Source organism: Strongylocentrotus purpuratus, unplaced genomic scaffold (assembly GCF_000002235.5).
Source record: "Strongylocentrotus purpuratus isolate Spur 01 unplaced genomic scaffold, Spur_5.0 spur5_scaffold_14, whole genome shotgun sequence".
NCBI lineage: Eukaryota > Metazoa > Echinodermata > Echinoidea > Camarodonta > Strongylocentrotidae > Strongylocentrotus > Strongylocentrotus purpuratus.
This window is the reverse complement of record NW_022145599.1, coordinates 36,762,263-36,782,088: the sequence shown is the minus strand read 5'-3', so window position 1 is coordinate 36,782,088 and position 19,826 is coordinate 36,762,263. Positions and strand designations below refer to the sequence as shown.

The window sequence follows — 19,826 nt, the reverse complement described above, 5'->3', positions numbered from 1 at the left end:
TCGCTATACACCACTGCTGCACACTGGTGTACTGATGGGAGGGGGGGAGGGGGGCTTTTGGGATATCTAATTCGATATCAGTGATTTACAAATGTTGCTGAAATGCCCCCCCCCCTCAATTAAAATTAAAAAGTGGTTTATTTCAAATTCGATACCAATGATTTACAAATTGTGTAAAATATACTTTAAATGCGTTTTTGGGGAAATGACAAATTCCAAAATTTATAGTCAGGCACAAAATCCTAGAGTGCCCCACATTTACATATTTGATAACCGCTATCAAAATCTCATTTGTGCCCCTTTTCTTACGACAGGTGCCAACTTTCATTTATAATAAGAACCCCTTTCTATTGTGACAAGTGCCCCCATTCATCTCAGATGAGTGCCCCTTTTCGGGTACAAGAAGTGCCCCTTACCACCCGTCTGATATATGCCCATTCACCTCTAATAATTGCCTCTTTTCAAATCTGTCAGGTGTCCCTTATATTTCGACAAGTGCCTCTTTTTATTTTGTATAAGTGCCCCTTTTCATTTCCGGCAAAAGCCCTTATTCAAATTTGAGATATGCCCCCTTTAACTTCGTTAATAAGTGCCCCTTTTCCGTTCTCACAAGTGCCTTTGGGTATATACCACTGTCTAAAAATGGCATATTTTCACTTTGAGGTTTCCCCTTGTAGGTGCCCCTTTTCCCAGAAAATGCCCCTTTTTGTTGGTGCCGCCCCCTCACTTTGAAAGACATTCCACCACCCCTGGATAATGGGTGAGATATTAACTTATCATCTCATTGCTCAGTAGTGTGAAGAACATTAATGTAAGCAATAAAGTAATTTGTTATAGTGGGTAGATGTAAAGCCTCATGTATAATCAACATGACAAAAAACAGTACGCCAGAGTTATAACGTAGTTTGTAGGCCCATATCTTGACCGTTATCGTCAATATTCGCACCCCCCTCTAAAAACAATTGCCCATGATGCCACCTGGTGGTGTTGCGAATTTTTTTTCTGCCTCCCAAACCCGCCCGCACCCCCTCCCCACTCCGGGGTCGGAGGGACCGCATGCGTGTTCCCAAAATGTCCGGTAAAGGGGTACTTTTCACGCACCAAAGTCCGGCTCGTAGTACACAAAAATCCGGCCCGTATTGACTTTACACACCGGACATAGGGGGTGTCTTCAAAAGGAGGTAACATGCATACGCGTACCCTAAATAACACTGAGTGGGGGGGGGGGGGGGGGGGGGGGGGCTCCCAAAACGTTTCTGCTCATTACACCACTGCTGCTGCACCATTCTCTCGCTATTGCATCATCATCACTCTATGAAACGCTATACCATTTCCTCGATCAATATTATTTATATGCTCCTCTGCTACTATCGGCAATAAGTGTATTGCATTTTATTATTTCGTAATTAATCACTTTCTTTTTTCCACACTAATTATATCGCATCTCCCAATCTACTCTCGGTTTTTGCATCTTGATTCAGAATCATTGAGAACATTATAGGCCTTCAGTTGAAATAAACTCGACACATAATATTGACGATATAAACATGAAGAATGTAGAAATGGTGCTTTGATTTTATTCCACATGATCAGAATTATACGAGTTTTACCTTTCACCAAAGCAAATAAGATTATGTAAGATTGAATACAAACATAGCAAAATGAGCATGCACAAACATCATCTGCATAATATACGCACTCATGTACATGGGTTAGTGGGGGCAGTGGCGCACCTAACATCACTATAAAGAAAGTAACCATAGCTTCAAACACACAATTTGTTTCTCAAATCTCAACTATATGAAATACTGTTACGTACATGTTTATTTTGATTTGACCATGGAAACAAAATTAAGTCGTCTTCCGAGTTTGATCTAAAAATTACAAATTTAGATACACAAGCCTTTTGCAAACTAATTTATTTGTATAGGCGTTGTCAAGATTGATGAATATTTGTATTTTGTCAGCAGGACTTCCCGTGTGAGGGTCCTTGTGAGACAGAATCGATTTCATTCGATGTTAATAATTATCAGGAACGGGCTCGGTTGTAACCTGGCAGCATAAATTGACTTACGTAGGGGCATATTACGAGAGAGAGAGAGAGAGAGAGAGAGAGAGTTGAGAGAGTCAGGAACAGAGAAGAATGTGGTAAAAGGATGCATAGGTCATTCGTGATACATCAATCAAATCTACAATAATATATACCTAGAATTATTTAAAAAAATATTGCAATAAGATTATTTTGTGCAAAACATCAACTCTATTCATTTGTATAAGGTCCATTTTAAAACGGTAAGAATGGACAAATTACTGGTTGGTAATGCTTCTTTTGAACAGGATGACTTGTCACATACTGCTTCCTTATACCACAGGGAAGTATTTGCGGGCGGGATAAAACATTAATATGTAAAACAAATTATAGCATGGAAGACGGAAAAGGGCAGTGATGGATGGCCGAGAAGGAGATAGAGGGGGAGCGAGAGAGAGGTGGTGAGAGGGGGGGGGGGGTGTGAGAGGGGGGTGAGAGGGGAGGAGAGGGGGAGAAGAAGATGGATAGTGAGAGGAGGAAGAGGGACGAGTGCCAGAGGGAGAGTAAGAGAATGAAGATGAAAGATCGAGGAGTAAGAGAATTAGGAAGAGATAGAGGGAAGGAGGACAGGAAGAGAGCGAGAGAGAGCGAGAGAGAGAGAGACAAAGGGGAGGAAGAGAATAGAAGAGACGAGGAGAAACAATAAAAGAGGTCTAAATATTGACCAATGCGAACGCACCTATCCCAAAATGGTAGCAAACATTAATAGGCCCCTGGATGCATGCAAGCTAACGTGGTTTGTCGCAAATGCATCTTCGTGATTAATTGCCTTCATTTACACAGCGGTGCATAATTTACAATGGATGACGGGAGCTCTTACGTCGAGCAGTTTGTGTTTTTTTTTGTCAGAGGAAATCGTCGAAGTGGTCGAAATACAGTCATACACTGATCCATGCAATAGCTGAAAATGTACCTTGTTCCCTGGACAAATGTATTTGGCACTTAAAAGTATTTTTTATCCAACCAAATTCGTCTTTCCAGTTAGAAAATCATTTTGAAAGTCATTATGATTGCTATTGTCGATTAAAATAATTTTGTATCATTTAAATATTTAAAAAATAACGTTTTCCTCAGTATAGAACGGTGAAGTGGTTGTCAATATTTAGGAAAATACACAATCGCAAAAATCAACTCAAGGGCGATTTCATTTATTTCAATTTATTGTATTTCCCATAGAAATCACATTCTGATTACATATAATACGTTATTGTCACGTTCCCTATAGGTTCAATAGGTGATACACACTCAGGGCTATTGGAACTGAAGGCTGAATTTTTGAAAATGGTTGTTATCGTGTTCAAATAACATTTACAAAAAAGTACAAATTGGACAAACTACAAAAGCACGCTTATCTTATATTATTTTTGTTATTCAACTTCATTTGATTCAATAATTAATACATGTAGACTTTCAACAGCACTGACTGATTCCGAAGAATTCATCACTTATTTCCAAATAATGCTATACACCATTACAAGAATGCTATTGTCGTCCACACAAGACTTGTGTGCATTTTGGCCACGTTTATGGTTACGATCAGACTTCTCGGTGACGAATATAATATACAGAAAGGAAAAACAAACAAAATGCAATGATGTTATGCTTTCTAACTGTTGAATGACTGTGGAATGTGGAATCGCTCAATACCTTTAAAAAACTATGTCAAAACTCACCCTTTTTTTTGTTAAGAACATTATTATAAAGCGCATTTGAAAATGGAAATGTAAAATGCGCCAAACAAATACATTAGTATTATAATTACTGTCACGGAAAAGCAATTCATGCATCCGAATCGGGCATGTATGAAATTGGTTCTTAACAATTATATTTTATTAAAAAAGCTACATGCAATTATAAAAATTCCTAGCTCAATTTGGGAAATACTTTCTAATAGACTGCAGAAACGTGATTAATTCTAAATTAGAAACTTAATATATTGCAAACGAATATAATCATGATGAAAAGCTGCGCATGATTCATACACAGTACTTCACAACTATACAATTTCATTTGGTCATAGCTACCACCAGAATTATCAATGTTGAACTTGAGTTGAAATCTAGTTCATGGTCCTGTATGATTAATATGAGCATGCAGTCTGGACACGGACAGGAATGATGATAAGACAACAGGTGACCACATATTCACTGTGTGCAGCAATACGACAATAATTATGCTTAGAATTATCATGACACAATAAGAAAATATTGGAATGTCTTGCATGAATGGACATGGTTTCAGTACTGGGTAAAACAAGATAGTCTTAAATATATTTTTTTGCACCTGTTTTTGTACAGATTTCACATGCTCTGTTTCATTAAAAAAAATGAAACTACTAATAGTATAATGATGTGCTGTGAAAACTGAAGGTCTAAATGATTTGTTCTTTAACGTCGATATGCATTACATACACTGCATCAAGCATTGCTAAACAACTGGCACAATGTGTATCAAATTCATTTTGTGAAGGAAAACAAATGCATTAGTTCTCGGGTTGTGAATACTTTTGCTTTCATAGCAAGTAGTAAGAATGAATACAAGGTTTTTAAAAAAATAAAAAAGCAAATCATAATTAGATAAAAAATCAAGGCTTGCATTTATCAAGGTTAAAATTGGAGGTATAACTGTTAGGATTTATAGTCGGCATACAAATGTAAGTTTATTTATAAAACGGTCAACAACAAAAAGAGAAAGTAACTCAAGCTAAGAATTGTCTTGCAAAAGAAGGGAATCTCACTAGGTATCAAAAGACACACCCGGCAGCGTCACCCTTCCAATCAAGGTCCCTAATCATTATTAAGATTGGACATTTTCTGAATGAAATGTCATTACGTGCCAACAGTGGAGTACTGCTGGACTGGACTAAACATAGAGATTTGATACATATGGCAACATCGAAGAAGCTTATAAAACACTCCCAAACAAACAAATATTATCAAAAGCAAAAAAAACATCATACAATATAAAGCATTTTATGAAAAAGCAGAGCATAGTAATTTGAGTTAGAAATCTTATTTACATGATTTACAAACAATTAGAAAAATTGTTGGATGTATAATACATTATATTTTTCCATTAAACGTAGGCATATATTTACACCAATAATGATTGGTTATCTTTAGATGGTATTGTAGAGAGACACGAGTGCTTCTGATACTAAAAACAAGCAAGCTTACTTTACTGTCGTATACATTCCCACACGTGATGAAAGAAAACTTAGGTTTCAGAGTACGGTAAGAAGTTATAAGTTGATGGTTTGCATATCTTAATACAATGCAGTTTCACGAAACTGATTCCAACGAAACCATACATTTTGTAATGATATTTAAAAAATCTTTGCATATAACTAAAAACAAGCTTCTACAAAAGCGTTTATTTTTTGTACAAAGGCGTCTTATGAGCAGCATGAGCCACAAATCATAATTTTAACTAACCAGAAACTGAAAAAGGGCTTTATCGTGTTATGCAATAGGAATTCACCGTCTGAAACTATGAAATGACACATCAAAATATTGAATTACCTTCTGTCTCTGCAATACCTCATACAAGCGTCTTTTAAATTTAACATTCTTCTTTTTTACTTCCCAATAAATACACAGTAAAGGTCATAACGTCATTAATACCTTATGTTCAATAACGGGCCTGCTCTGGATGTTCTATTATTTTTTATCATTTGTAAACGTTAAGGAAGACATCATTTTTGTGTGATTTCATCTTATATCTATGTAGATGAAATAATAAGAAATTTAACCTCCACTTAATATTTTAGCAGAGCAGAATCTGCCTCTCATTTTTTTGCAACACTAGCAGCTGGTCTAAATTTGTCGGTATAATAAAGCAGTTTTCTGATATAGTGCTCAATATGCGCAAGCCTTCAATAAAATACTCCTTGAGCGAGATTACGACAATTTTTCCTTTCAGTATTGTGACTTGTGATATAATGACTGAATGCCTATTACACTTCTATATCATCATTGTCCTGTATAACTGGAACAGCATAGCAGCTCAATCGCCTTTTTAATGCAAATGAAAATAATCCATATTATCGCATGCAAGTTTAAAACAAAAGCTTTAAAAATATCACCTATTTTGAAATGCATTAGGTAAGAACATGAATGCAAATAGACACATTTTACACGATTCTTATTTGCGGCATATGCAGAGTAAAATCGGATCTTAAATGTAGATCTTAGACTTCCTTAACATATAGTACATTAGATGAATTTCCGCCTTCATTCATCTTTATTTTATTTCACAGGATCTTGTTCTATAGGAAAAGTTCCATCATAATACTCGAGAGCCAGAGACAACCTCGTGGCCCCGACTCAAAGGCCATGCAGCATTATGCCACAATCGGCCCTCCATACTGCATTGGTTCATAAATAATCCATACAGACTAGAGTGTGTGCAGCAAACACCATTCGGATTTAAAGATGCAGTCAACATGTCTCTAACCAACATTATAACCTTCAGCGGGTTGTTTTGGTCCAATATGAATACCATGGCACTGGGGAATGTTTTTGTTTTGTACAAGCTTAATACATAACGTCTATAACTCTGGTATAATGATCAACCATCCAGAATATTGGATAAGTCTTTGGAGTTCGATCCTTCAAGGGTGATGGTTTCAAATCATACTGTCTTCATATCGCCTCATGACCCAGAGATGCCCCACCCCAGCGATGAAGCAGAGGAGTAACCCCACCCATGAGATACCATAGGCCCAGGCAAGAGATGAGGAGGAGTATGGAGAATCCCCGTTCGGCCATTGATTAGGAAACTTTGATGTCCGCACCGCGTAGATCACCAAGCCCAAGAACGCAAGCAAAGCTGTACAAAAAAGAAATAAATACGAACTGTTATATCCATGAGAAATAACAAGTGTAGTCTCAGAATTCTCTTTCAAAAATATAACTTATGTTACCTTATGTTTGTAAATTATGTGTCATAGAAACTTTATAAAATGATATTACTGTGAAATCAAATCTTTTATCGAATTTAGCCCGTAGGATAGAGAATATTTCGAGTTTCATTGTTATTTGTTTATCTTTAAAAAATAATCTTTTCTCGGAAAGTATTGTACACAATTGATAACGTCCAATTCACATAACAGTATACTAGTCAAGCCGTCGTCCTCACTGTAAATTGTAATGATAAGTCTGTCTTGTAAGTTGTAACGGATCTTTTAAGATCTTTGTCCACTTCGTAATTGACAGCAGACTAACCAAGAAAAGTAACGCATTTATTCAAAATTCAGAAAGTCACATTTTGGAGGAGGAATGTTAACATCCATAATATTTTGTCTACTTGTATCCTTTGTGTCGGAAAACGAGTTATGTCTTTAGGGATGACTCACCTGCTAAGATAAACACGGCCGACACACCTCGCAGGAGCGTCTGATTCTTCTTGTGTCTCAAAGCAGCTATTGCCATGACAACAGCAATTAACGACAGGACCACACCCAAGCCATACAGCACCCATGTAGCAATCAGAAAACTCACTAAAAATACAAATAGAAAGGTGAATTGAGGTAAATTACTCTGAAAACATTTCACGATAAACTTGATAATTACAATCTCAGCATGGTCAGGTATAAAATGAATTTGAAATCAATTGACAATTTGATGTTGTTCTCCTTCATTTTAAGAGGAAACAAACCTAGCTCCAGTACAGCTCTATCACTTTGGGCATGAAACTAGATTTAAGCACTGAACTATATTATGCAGAGCAATATCTTTCCATGAGAATCATCAGGGGTCATTTATTTTAAGAAAATTTATCATTGTGAGCATGTTGATTCATTTAGAATCACCATTTATCGTTACATACTATGTGACCATGATTATAATGTTTCCATTCCATGTCATTGCTCGCATATCTCTTAATAACTGTATTCTCCAATTCGGCCATACATTCATGATTCTATCTTTCAAATATTTCTGGTTCAGATGGGTTCGGACGAATTAAACATAAGCATATATCATAACACATGAATAAATCAGTTACTAAAAACATTTATCAAAATATTGTTCAGAGACGGTCAATGGACGTCATAATGACGTCATAAGTTCAGATAGGACGATGTACTGACTGATCTCTCGGCTGAATAGTTCATATGAATGAATTGCTAGTTATAATAATAATAGTAGAAAATTAATGTAGTCCTTTGAATGAATCGATGATCGATTAGTTTCGATTTTCGATATAAATTAGCTTTAAGAGCATTTAATATATCTTGAAAAAATGTCAGTCATCCGATGTAGATCGTTCCAATTTTACTGGAGGTATATTGGGACGACGAGACATGTTCCAAAGGCTATTTGTTTGTGCCTATTATCATACCATTTTATTTCACTTATCAGCTTGAAAAGTTAACCAAACTTTTTGTACATGTATTCTCTTCGAAATTCATAAAAAGATCTATTGATTTGCCACATATTAAATGAAATACTATTTTTGTGAATGTTCATGTATGTACTTTGCTTTCGAAAAAAAATAACCAACTACGACTTAAATGAGATTAGCACACAAAAATACCTAGATAAGAGAGCCATGGTACAGTAGACTACAAGTGGCCAGGCCATTCAACGTTTCATTTCATATCATTAGCATGCGAACGAATTTAATTGGCATCCCGATTCCGAGACAATCACAACTCGTTATCATCAATATATGAAACTAATTAGAACCTCCAGTTCGTGTATCACACAGCCATCTAACGGTAATATCTGAATGGGAATGGAGTTAGGGGAGATAATAAGCTGGATGTCATAACATATTATGACAATGTTTGTCAGAGTGGTGGAGAATTCACAGAGATGAGGGTTTGCGAGAGGAACATGGGGAAGCTTTGTGAGTCAGGCTATCGTCAGCTTATATGCACTGTACTACTAATTAGTTGGCAAAATAAACCTAACTGTTTGTTATTAACGACTTACGAGGGAAGGACTGCTGTACGATCATGGCACGTACACTCCTGATACTGAGTGACACCATGAAGAACGGAATGGGTGCATCACCCCTTACATGTATGGTTACACTAAAGGGTTTGTTGTGATAATCATCTAATAAAATCCTATAATCTACCATTGCTGCAAAATTAAAATGATTTCGTCAAAATAACAATTGAGTATATCAACAGAAATGTAAATAAAACTGAATAAATTTATCGATGGTATCATGATTTTGTAGTCAATGAATGAATTCACAGTCATTACAAATTACAAACCTTCATATCTTGTCTGTGAGTTGAGGCCTTGTGACATGGAGAGCGAGTCAGGTGCAGAAAGACCGAAGAAACACATGTGTCCTGTAAAAATAGAACAAGGAGAATTGGAATTGGTGAATACTTTTAGGTATACATGTACATCAGTATGTTGGTATACCAAACACTACTTCAAATTACATGTACATTACTTTATTCTGTACTCTAACTCTGTCTTCCTTTCGGTGAGGATGAATGGAATGAATTGGTTCAAGTTTAAAATATAACTGATCAGGCTAAAAAAAAAGAAGATACACAGGTCTGTAGCTACAGATAAGTTAATAAAAATCGTCAAATACATCCAACACTTCACTTTGAAAACGAATTACATATACGTATATTTGAAGTTTTCAAATACGGGATCCCATGAACTGAATGCTGGGTGTTACTGCTTTACAACATGCAGTCACTAACTTATTCAAGCATTCGAGGAGTGGGCATGACAATGAGTATTTGATACGAGGGGAATTGATCGAGGGGCCGGAGAAGCGTGGCGTTTGCACAATGTGTTTTGATGACGAGAATGGAAGACAGAATTAAAGACAGAGAATGAGAGACAGAGAATGAGGGACAGAGAATGAGGGAGAGAGAGAGAGAGAAAGTGAGAAAGAGAGCTATATAGAGAGAGACACGGATAATGAGGGATAGAGAATGAGGGAGAGAGAGAGAGAGAGAGAGAGAGAGAGAGAGAAAGTGAGAAAGAGAGCTATAGAGAGAGAGACACGGATAATGAGGGATAGAGAATGAGAGATAGAGAAAGTAAGACAGAGAATAGGAGACACATTATGAGTGAAAGAATAATAGACAGAGATTCAGAGAATGAGAAACAAAGGAGACAAAGAGACCGCATTTTAACAACCAGGTCATTTGTCATTCAGGCAAGTTCATACTATTTTAAGTCAATCAGATTGTAACGTGCTAGGTCAGGTAAGCCTTGTGGTTGTACAAGCCATTATAGGAATGATATATAAATTTAATTTAATTAATATTCTTCAAAAAAATTCCTCAAAATGACACGAATACGACTTTACAAAGTCAATCTGGTTGTTGACTATGAAATTATTCATTTCGTTTCAACAGTTAAATTCAAGACAAAATGGCATTAAAACAAATCCCATGTGCAAGACTACAGTATCTACAACTAACAGTAATATAATTATCACAAACTATGCGATAATGACTAGATTCTATTAATCTTCGTGAGAATCCAGCACCCAGCGAAATCATCGTGAGAAAATGAAAGGGAGGTAAATGAGTTTGATATCAAACGGATTTATTTCTTTAATCGGATGAATCATCATGATATTAGAGAACACCTAGTTACGCTCAATTTACGATGCTAAGTAGATTGTTGACCGGCTCATACCCAATTAATCCCTTTAATACCCTGCACTGCATTTAACCGTTAACTCTCCCGCAATATAATATAGCTCCAGAGTAGAGATACAAGAATTACATGCACGTGAACAGAACTGCAGTGAAGTAGTTCTCTATTCTCCTCTTCTTCATTCTTTATCATGTACATGTAATGACTTCGTGTCTGTTTGTGACATCGTTAAAAGTGTCAACGGAGTGGAGGTTTCAACGTGTACACTAGAGAGATGAGATCGTGATGAAAAGGTTTTGATTATCGTTATGATTAATGTGAAAATTTATTGCTAGACCCTTGTTTTTATTTCCCGTCACTTACCCAACTACAGTAACTACAAAATAAAGAGTAGTGTAAAAGCTGAAAAAGGATTTCATACTGTAGTTGGCCTACGTACAGGCTAGACTTTGCAGAGCGGGGGCTATATATAGGGGCGGCGATTCAGGGGGTGTGTGTATAGGGCCGCTATCACATACACACACAATTTTCGACGAAAAATACATCTATAATTGCTACATGTATTTGCATCCTCAAAGATTTGTTAAGAGCTTCCTCACCCCCCCCCCTTTACCCTTACAATTTTCGAAATACATTGTATTTCAAATTGAAAGAACCAGTCTTTTTATCTTTCACTTATTTCATTTCCTTGGCAAACATGTCCGTTATTCATCTGGTCCACCCCCTTCCCTTTTAAAATAATGTTCTTGCCACGCCTGTCACTCGACAACAGGCGACAGCACAATAAATGAAGCCACTCGGGACTAGCAGACATAAAACCGTATAGCCGTGACACTCATTAATCTTCTTAATTGATCTCAGTGAGACGTTTCTTTGTTTCTCCTCCTCGTTCATTCCCTAAGCTCCAGGGAGCGAGACACGAGCAATTTGATATTGACATCATCACAATCACTTTTTATGACGCGCGCAACGCGAGCCATCTTATACAAAGCGTTTTGAAGCCTAGAGCCCTCTCATCATAAAAGGCGCGCAGATGTTGCCGTTTCAATGATAAATGATAAAAAAAGGACTTCAACATTATATGGTCTGTTCAATGTTCAACATGAATACACTCATTGTCTTTAGAAGTATATGCTCTCCTCCCTCATCTATTCAATCGCATCAATCACGTTAGATTGTCACTTTACAGTGCATGGTTAAATGGTTTTATGTTTCATGATAGAGGGAGCGAATCATAAGAATCATAATAATGAAAATAATAATAATGACAATTACGATGATAAAAGGAATAACAACAATCATAACAATAGTAATGATAATAATTATAATAAATATGATAATTATAATAAATATGATAATAATTATAATAACAACAACAAAAACAATAATAAACATCCTAATAATAATGATAATAATAATAATAAGAAGAAGAAGAAGAAGAAGAAGAAGAAGAAGAAGAAGAAGAAGAAGAAGAAGAAAAAGAAGAAAAGAAGGAGAAGGAGGAGGAGGAGGAGGAGGAGGAGGAGGAGAAGAAGAAAAAGAAGTAGGAGGAGGAGAAGAAGAAGAAGAAGAAGAAGAAGAAGAAGAAGGAGGAGGAGAAGGAGGAGAAGGAGAAGAAGAAGAAGAAGATTATGACGTACACACTGTACGTTATGACAGCAATATGGGATGTTACTACATTTTAAGACTGTAAATTGTTCCAATTTCATTTAATTTGAAGTAGGTAAAGTGCCGACCATACATGTACATGTACATTGTAATTATCATCTTCCTTCACATTACCACACTTGCCCCAATGATAAGCACCCGATAAGAACAATCTATACCTTGTCCTTATAAACTCTGAAGAGAAAAACTATTATTTTGTGCAGGATAACAATTACTTCCATCATCGCTTAGGCATATTTGATTCGACGCTCCCGAGTTTTTATAACACTTCGATTGCCCGAATCGTTTTTGATCAATTATAAAATGCCTGCTTGGTCTGAACCCTGAGGGTTATTATAACAGAACAATTAATATCAATAACGCTGATGTGTATTGCCAAGGGGTCTCGTTTAAAAAGGGAGTTACTTTATTCGTTACTAAAAAATTAAGAATGTTAGAAAAAATGATTAATCTACATGTACTTGTAGATTGCACTTCTAGCAATACTCACAACAATGTCCGTCGACAATGTACCAAGCATTGTGCATAATAATATCCATTATTATGTAATGATATTATAGAAGTACCAAAACTTGAAACAGTGGCTTTAAAATACTAACTGCTCACAAAGTTTCATGGAGCTACATTGTATTTCGCTTTCGTATAGTGTACATTTTACACAATGTATGTACATCCTATACCCCCTCCTCCTCCTTCTCCCGCCTCTACCCTCCTCTTCCTCAATCCTCTTCCTTGTCCCTCCTCCTTCTCCTCCTCCTCCTTCTCCTCATCTCTCATTCTCTCCTCCTTCTCCCTCCTCCTTCTCCCTCCTACTTCTTCTCCCTCCTCCTCCTTCTCCTCCTCCTTCTCCTCCTCCTTGTCTCTCATTCCCTCCTCCTTCTCCCTCCTACTTCTTCTCCCTCCTCCTCCTTCTCCTCCTCCTTGTCTCTCATTCCCTCCTCCTTCTCCCTCCTACTTCTTCTCCCTCCTCCTCCTCCTTCTCCTCCTCCTTCTCCTCCTCCTTGTCTCTCATTCTCTCCTCCTTCTCCCTCCTCCTTCTCCCTCCTACTTCTTCTCCCTCCTCCTCCTTCTCCCTCCTCCTTCTCCCTCCTCCTTCTCCCTCCTCCTTCTCCCTCCTCCTTCTCCCTCCTACTTCTTCTTCTCCTCCTCCTCCTCCTTGTCTCTCATTCCCTCCTCCTTCTCCCTCCTCCTCCTTGTCTCTCATTCCCTCCTCCTCCTCCTTCTCCCTTCTCCCTCCTCCTTCTTGTCCCTTCTCTTCCTTCTCCCGCCTCAACCTGCTTCCTCCTCCATCCTCTTCTTCTTCCTTCCCTGGACCCTTTTTCTCTCCCATTCCCAATTCCCATCCTTTTCCCGTCCCTCGCCTCCTCTTCCTTCCCTCCACCTTACCCTTCACCTTACCCTTCTCATCCTCTTCTTCTCTCCGCCTGCTCCATCATCACCCATCTCCTCGTCGGGGATTCCCACGTAAGAGGGGTAATAACATAATATACAAGGGTATTCAGTTTTTTTCTCTCTGTTTTAGTGTTGCTATGGTGAAGCAAATATCTAAGACATACATGTACATGTACATGTTATGCTGATATTCAGTCAGAGAAGAAATGAAGGTATTGATTCTTTCCACATTCTACAGTGTACAATGTACATAGTATATTCCCATTTATAATCCAGTTCTAGGTCGTTTAGGCATGATAATCATGCTTTATTGTTGTGTTATCTCAAACATTTATCGTGGAATCAACACAGCTGGGTTCTCATTACGTGTACGAGCGCATTATTACATAATGAGAAAGATTATCATTGCATTTGCAAACCTGATCCATTGCCATTATATGTACATGTAGTACCGTGTCCGTGTGTCAACCCATTTCTCTGACTTCGATGACGAAAAGAAATAAGCTAACACACAATGCTACATAATTTTTATACGGGGAATCACCGAATATTACAAAATTTGAAAGTGATTATGAAAATAATGTGCGGTTCTTTTAATTTTCAATTTGTGAAAAAGTCAAACCTCAAATTAACAGATTCAAAGTTGATACTGTTTGGAACTTTGATATGCACGAACAGATGACCGAGGGGGAGGGGGGGGGGGGTCAAATCAATCTTGTATCATGAATTGGCAATCAAACAAAACTAAACAAAATTTTAAAAAAATAAGAGGAGAGAAGGAAGCTATCATATAAAGCGACTGAGCATCGCCTGAATCGTGGTCGTCGGAGGATTCCAAAAAAAGGTCTCATGTATATTATGTACATCAAGTACAGGCAGGGACAAAATTAATAGTCTATCCTTGAATTCGATTATCTGTGAGAAATTTAATCAAGAAATTCTGCGAAATATGACGTCAGGTACATCCAGCCTTCTATCAGCCCGTCCGATGATGATACATGTACTGTACCAATGAAATTGAATATAAGTAGTTCATTGTCGTGCATTGATTCATCACATTATCTCCTGTCTGATTCTCAGAATGATCCATGAATTCAACGTTCGATGCATTTAAACCATCTCGATTTCTAAAAGCCCTTTTCTGTAATACACGTTCATGAACAGCATCCGAGTAGTCGGCTCTCATGGGGAATTCGACACCGTTCGGGTGTTTACCCAATAACAGGTGTTGTCAATCACCAGGGTTAGCCTTGAGTTTTATGACCATTGGACCTTATGTAATGCTTTGATTTGCCCGAAGACTCTCGAGCTCTCCGAGAGAATAGGGGTAATTCTTGACTGGACTATGGGTTTGCTGTGTGCAAATTTGTACCCCCATTAATGGTGTTTCCACCAAGTCTGGTGTCAGCGAATTATGGCCTTCTGCACATGGAAACTGGCGATCCGCTCCCTTTAAGTAACCATACACGCTTTGTATAAACACATTCCAGATTGTATTTGTTACTATTTTAAATGTGTCACAACTTTGCAGTGTCTTGCCTGCTTTGCGCAACACGTATACATTACCAAGAAATTATACATTGAAATGTGGTTATGAACAGTCAGTGTAAGAAAACGTCCCATCAGCCAAATTACATATGATCGTCTATGATTTTACCACCAAAACAAAGCGATATTGTAACGAAAAAAGGGGAGAAACTTTGAGGGAAATGAATATCAATCAAAATCAAGTCACTAAAGTTGCATTCAAACAGGTCTTTTGTAAATATTATCGGGTATATTTCTGTACAATGTAGATCTACATGTACATGGCCTACTGACCCATTACCAAATCTTGCAAACAAACAAACGCTGTATGTACATTTTTTCTGTATAAAAAGCATATATCGCTTACACTGTACGAGGATGATATGACGGGGAGAGAGAGAGAGAGAGAGAGAGAGAGAGAGAGAGAGAGAGAGAGAGAGAGAGAGAGAGAGAGAGAGAGAGAGAGAGAGACCTAATATTTCCCGCATCAATTGGTGATTTCCCGTGTTATCAACGCTCCAATAGACGTCAAAAGAATTGTCCGAAAAATAGAGAATCGCTCGATATCATATTTCTGAGTTTGTTTATTCGACGCGTTATTAACATTGGAGGTAATAAAATTCAACATCCTGAAGTAAACAACCTCCTTTTACAGCTCTGAGCTAGCTGAGCTTGCAGTTTGAAATCATATTTTGCAGTTTGTTCCTAGAAAATTTGTTCCAATATTTGTTATTTCAACACTTTAATGTATGCATTCTTTACACAAATTATCTCTTAGACCAGGGAGGTGTGACCTGTTTAGACTTAGACTGTATGCACTGTATACGTGTAATTTATCATAAAACAGTGACACATTCTTTATGAAATCTCAACCCGTTCGCAGCAGATAATTACAGAACTTACCTGTATCACCTGAAGCAAGTGAAAAACAGTCGTTATTATTATCTTTGCAGACCACAAACAATGCAACACTTCCACTGTGTATTCTTCTTGCAATTTGATCAGAAATTTATTCCCCACTGCAGCTGTAACGCCGGTAACGGGAGACTGAACTGTTACTACCTTTTATATCCGTAGAAGTTTGAAAATATAGATCTACTTTAATAGGGTCTGCAAATCTGCAATTTTATGTTTCGCATTGAAATGACTGATTGAATGGCATATATATACTAGCTGGGCGATCATGAACAAGTCGTAGAGATAGTTCTCTATCACTTCATAATCATGGTTATCTTCGTCTTCATGATATATCAGATATCTTGATCTGTCTTTCATAACATCTATCCCCTTCCCACTTCCATCACAGTGCTTTTATTTAGTATCTATTCAATTAGCTCTGTTTGGGCCTGGAGACATGATTGTCACTGCATTGTTAGGTTGGCAATATTATTATTGAGATCGCAAAGTCTGTTTGTCAAGTGATTAGCCAAGGATAGCAGGGGAAGGGGTCCACGAGCAAACAAGCGCTATTTCAGGTACAGAGTAATTACAAAGGCTGAATTCAGAAATCAACAGGACCTAACTATGGGGATGAATACAGGAATGGGCACTGTAAGCCTGACTGCATGCTGAGAACACAGCATTCTTCCGGAATCTTGAGTAAAGGTATAATATGGCTAAACAAGGTATTCAAATGAAAATATTACATAAATATATTTAAATCTTCGTGTATTTGGATGTTTTAAAACATAATAATTAATTAATTGGCAGTATTTTGGCACTCATGCATTATCCTGATGATACAAGTGTGACCATGCGACAGACGCCACACGTCCACTGCACTGCTGATACATTACATATGCACTAAATACAACATGAACTATATAATACTCCATATTGCGAGCACATGTTCTATGAGTACGATGACTCTCTTTTGAAATGATAGACTTTGAACCCACATACTAGCACAATGAATCAGTCCCGCTCATATTCAACTTTACCTCAAAATAGCACCTTGCATTTGCGTGGGGGCTACTTATCACACACACAAAACACTGACATGCATGAACTGTATTCATTTATAAAGAAACAGAGCGATGGACCCCCTACCTGTTACAGAAGTTGAATTGTTAGCGATGTATTGGAGACAGCTTCTCCAGAGGCCTTCCCGGTGAAGTAGGGCTGCCTGAGGTGGAGGAGAAGACCCATTGCTGCTCCCCGCAGACACGGCAGAAGTAATCCCGTAAGTGACCCAATAGTCCGATACAGCTCCAAGGGCAAGCAAAGTAAATCCCACAAATCCGATAATACATACAATGAGTTGTGATCTTGATATATGAGACCCTGCTGCGCACCCCAATGCCATGATGTATAATGATGTTGAATCGTCCGACGAACTAAATCATGTATTCTTCCACGAGTATTGCAGTTATCTCAAGTTAATTCGAAAGATATATACAGTCATCTTCATCTGTATAGTTTAGACTGGTCAGACACACGAACAGCGTGCGAACCTGAAGGCAATATGACAGCTTATGGGTTTAGAAGCTACCAATGAAGCAAGCAAAACACATTGAGCGAGCAGGCGACGAGATGAGAAGACAAAGTTTCCACGGTCTTTCCAAGCCGAAGCGAACAGATTTGGAGGTCCGCGGCACGCCCCAGTGACTCTCTCACAAACTCGATGGGTCGCTTTTTTCCCCTCTCACATTTTTCTCTCTCTTGTCTCCCGCGTAATCCTCATTTCATTTGCATTTCTCGGCCAGGCAGGCACACGCCGTGAGTGTGTAATGACACACGTGCAAAGAGATATCATGCGGCGCACGAGTTACCTTCCACCCCAGTTATTCGCCTCTGTTCTTCCAAATAGAGTCTCTATCTGGTTCATATAGACATCGGAATGAACATAATTTTGAGTATGCTGGTGAATGAAAAGTCCTCACATGCAGACATAGGGCTACATAACCACATAACAATATATAACTCGCTGGGAAAATGTTGGCCCAGATTTTGATATATTCGGCGCCAGGCGCAGGCGCGGGACGGAAGGGGGGGGGGGGGGGTTGTTCTTACCCGTTCCCGTGAACGTCCCGCAGGAACGGCGTTAAACCCCCCCCCCTTGGAAATTTTTTGTGTGTAAACCCCCCTAAAACCTAAACCCCCCCCCCCCCCTTTTGGATTTTTTTTTTTTTTTTTTTTTTTTGAAATTATTAAAAAAAAAAAAAAAAAAAAAAATTATTCCCGGCGACCTAAAAAAGGCGACCTTACCCCCCCCCAACGGAGCAAAATGTCAATTTTCCAATTTCGAGACCAAAAAAAAAAAAAAAGTGTCCTCTCCCCCCCCCCCCCCCCCCCCCCCCCCCCCCCCCCCCCCCCCCCCCCCCCGCTTATTCAGCGGTCGGCTGAGTCGTTGCGATTTTTTTGGGACCAAAAAAAAAAAAAAATGTGTCCTCTTACCCCCCCCCCCCCCCCCCCCCCCCCCCCCCCCCCCCCCCCCCCCCCCCCCCCCCCCCCCCCCCCCCCCCCCGCTTATTCAGCGGCTGGCTGAGTCGTTGCGAAATTTTCGGACCGATTTATAAATGTTAAAACCCCCCCCTTGAAAAAATCCTGCGTACGCGCCTGTTCGGCGCGCTGATCTGTTGTCCTTGTTTGCGGTTTGGGACACGTGCTTAAGCGGGCTTGACGTGTGCCGATTCTCCGCTTACGGCGTACCACCGGGCAGAACAAAGGCCTTCCTAAACAAACACCTCAAGTCTGTCACAGGCATACTACTTTAGCCCTACAGCCAACAAAAGTCATATTGATTGGCGCTTATCATGTGAAATCCAACTAATAGTAAATCCAGCTTGCCTCTTTCGTATATTCCCTGGGAAATCCAACGTGAACATTATCCAAACTCCTCAAAACGCTGACGGATCTACCAATCCATCTCCACTTTGAGCTTTATTTGAGAATAGAGATGTCAGTCTTTGGTTTGGGTACGGTGCGAATAGCCTTTTGTTTAAGGCGTTTGGATATCGGTTAGCACCTGTCGCTGTCTAGTTGGATTACAATAGTCTATTGTTGCATGCTGTCATCGTTACTATTCACTTTATGACAATGTACAAGCAGAACCGTAGCCGAAGAAGCTGAATCAGACATTGTCATCCCATTGATTTTATTGAAACGAAATGTTAGAGGTATTATGTCCTTATCAAATAGTTACGCCTTGTTCTTTCATTTACGTCAGAGTCAATTTAGCTCCAGTCCAGAGGCAGGTCATGCTAAAAAAAAAAAAAAAAGGTGGGGGGAGGGGGGGGGGGGTACTGGTAAGCCTACTCAGGGTACTGGAATTGCAAAAGGGTACCAACTATTATGCAACAATTATTTTGATAATGATGATAGCGGATAGTTCAAAGAGCTCCAAAAATTGTAAAGTTAGACGCTACTGACATGGTCATGAAGGTGTTCAGACATATATGTTTTTGTTGGTGAAAATTGGATCAGCACGTTTGTCTCTGGATGTGTCAAGAAAAAGGATTCTATATATGATGGTGTGTATCGATAGATAAAACCCTTTAATGATACTAAATGATTGTTATCTTAACTTGTTTTAATTTCAAAGGAACTTTATATCATAA

General features: G+C 38.6%; 1 protein-coding gene across 1 annotated transcript; it reads right to left on the bottom strand.

Annotated features, from left to right (window-relative positions):
• Window positions 1-3,569: 3,569 nt before the first annotated feature.
• LOC586281 lies at window positions 3,570-18,226 on the bottom strand. Its single transcript, XM_795292.5, has 4 exons — window positions 17,317-18,226; window positions 9,318-9,398; window positions 7,446-7,589; window positions 3,570-6,919 (listed from the first exon to the last, which is right to left on the bottom strand). The coding sequence occupies exons 1-4, from the start codon at window positions 17,570-17,572 to the stop codon at window positions 6,717-6,719; spliced, it is 684 nt and encodes a 227-aa protein (XP_800385.2). The 5' UTR covers window positions 17,573-18,226; the 3' UTR covers window positions 3,570-6,716.
• Between the last annotated feature and the right edge of the window lie 1,600 nt (window positions 18,227-19,826).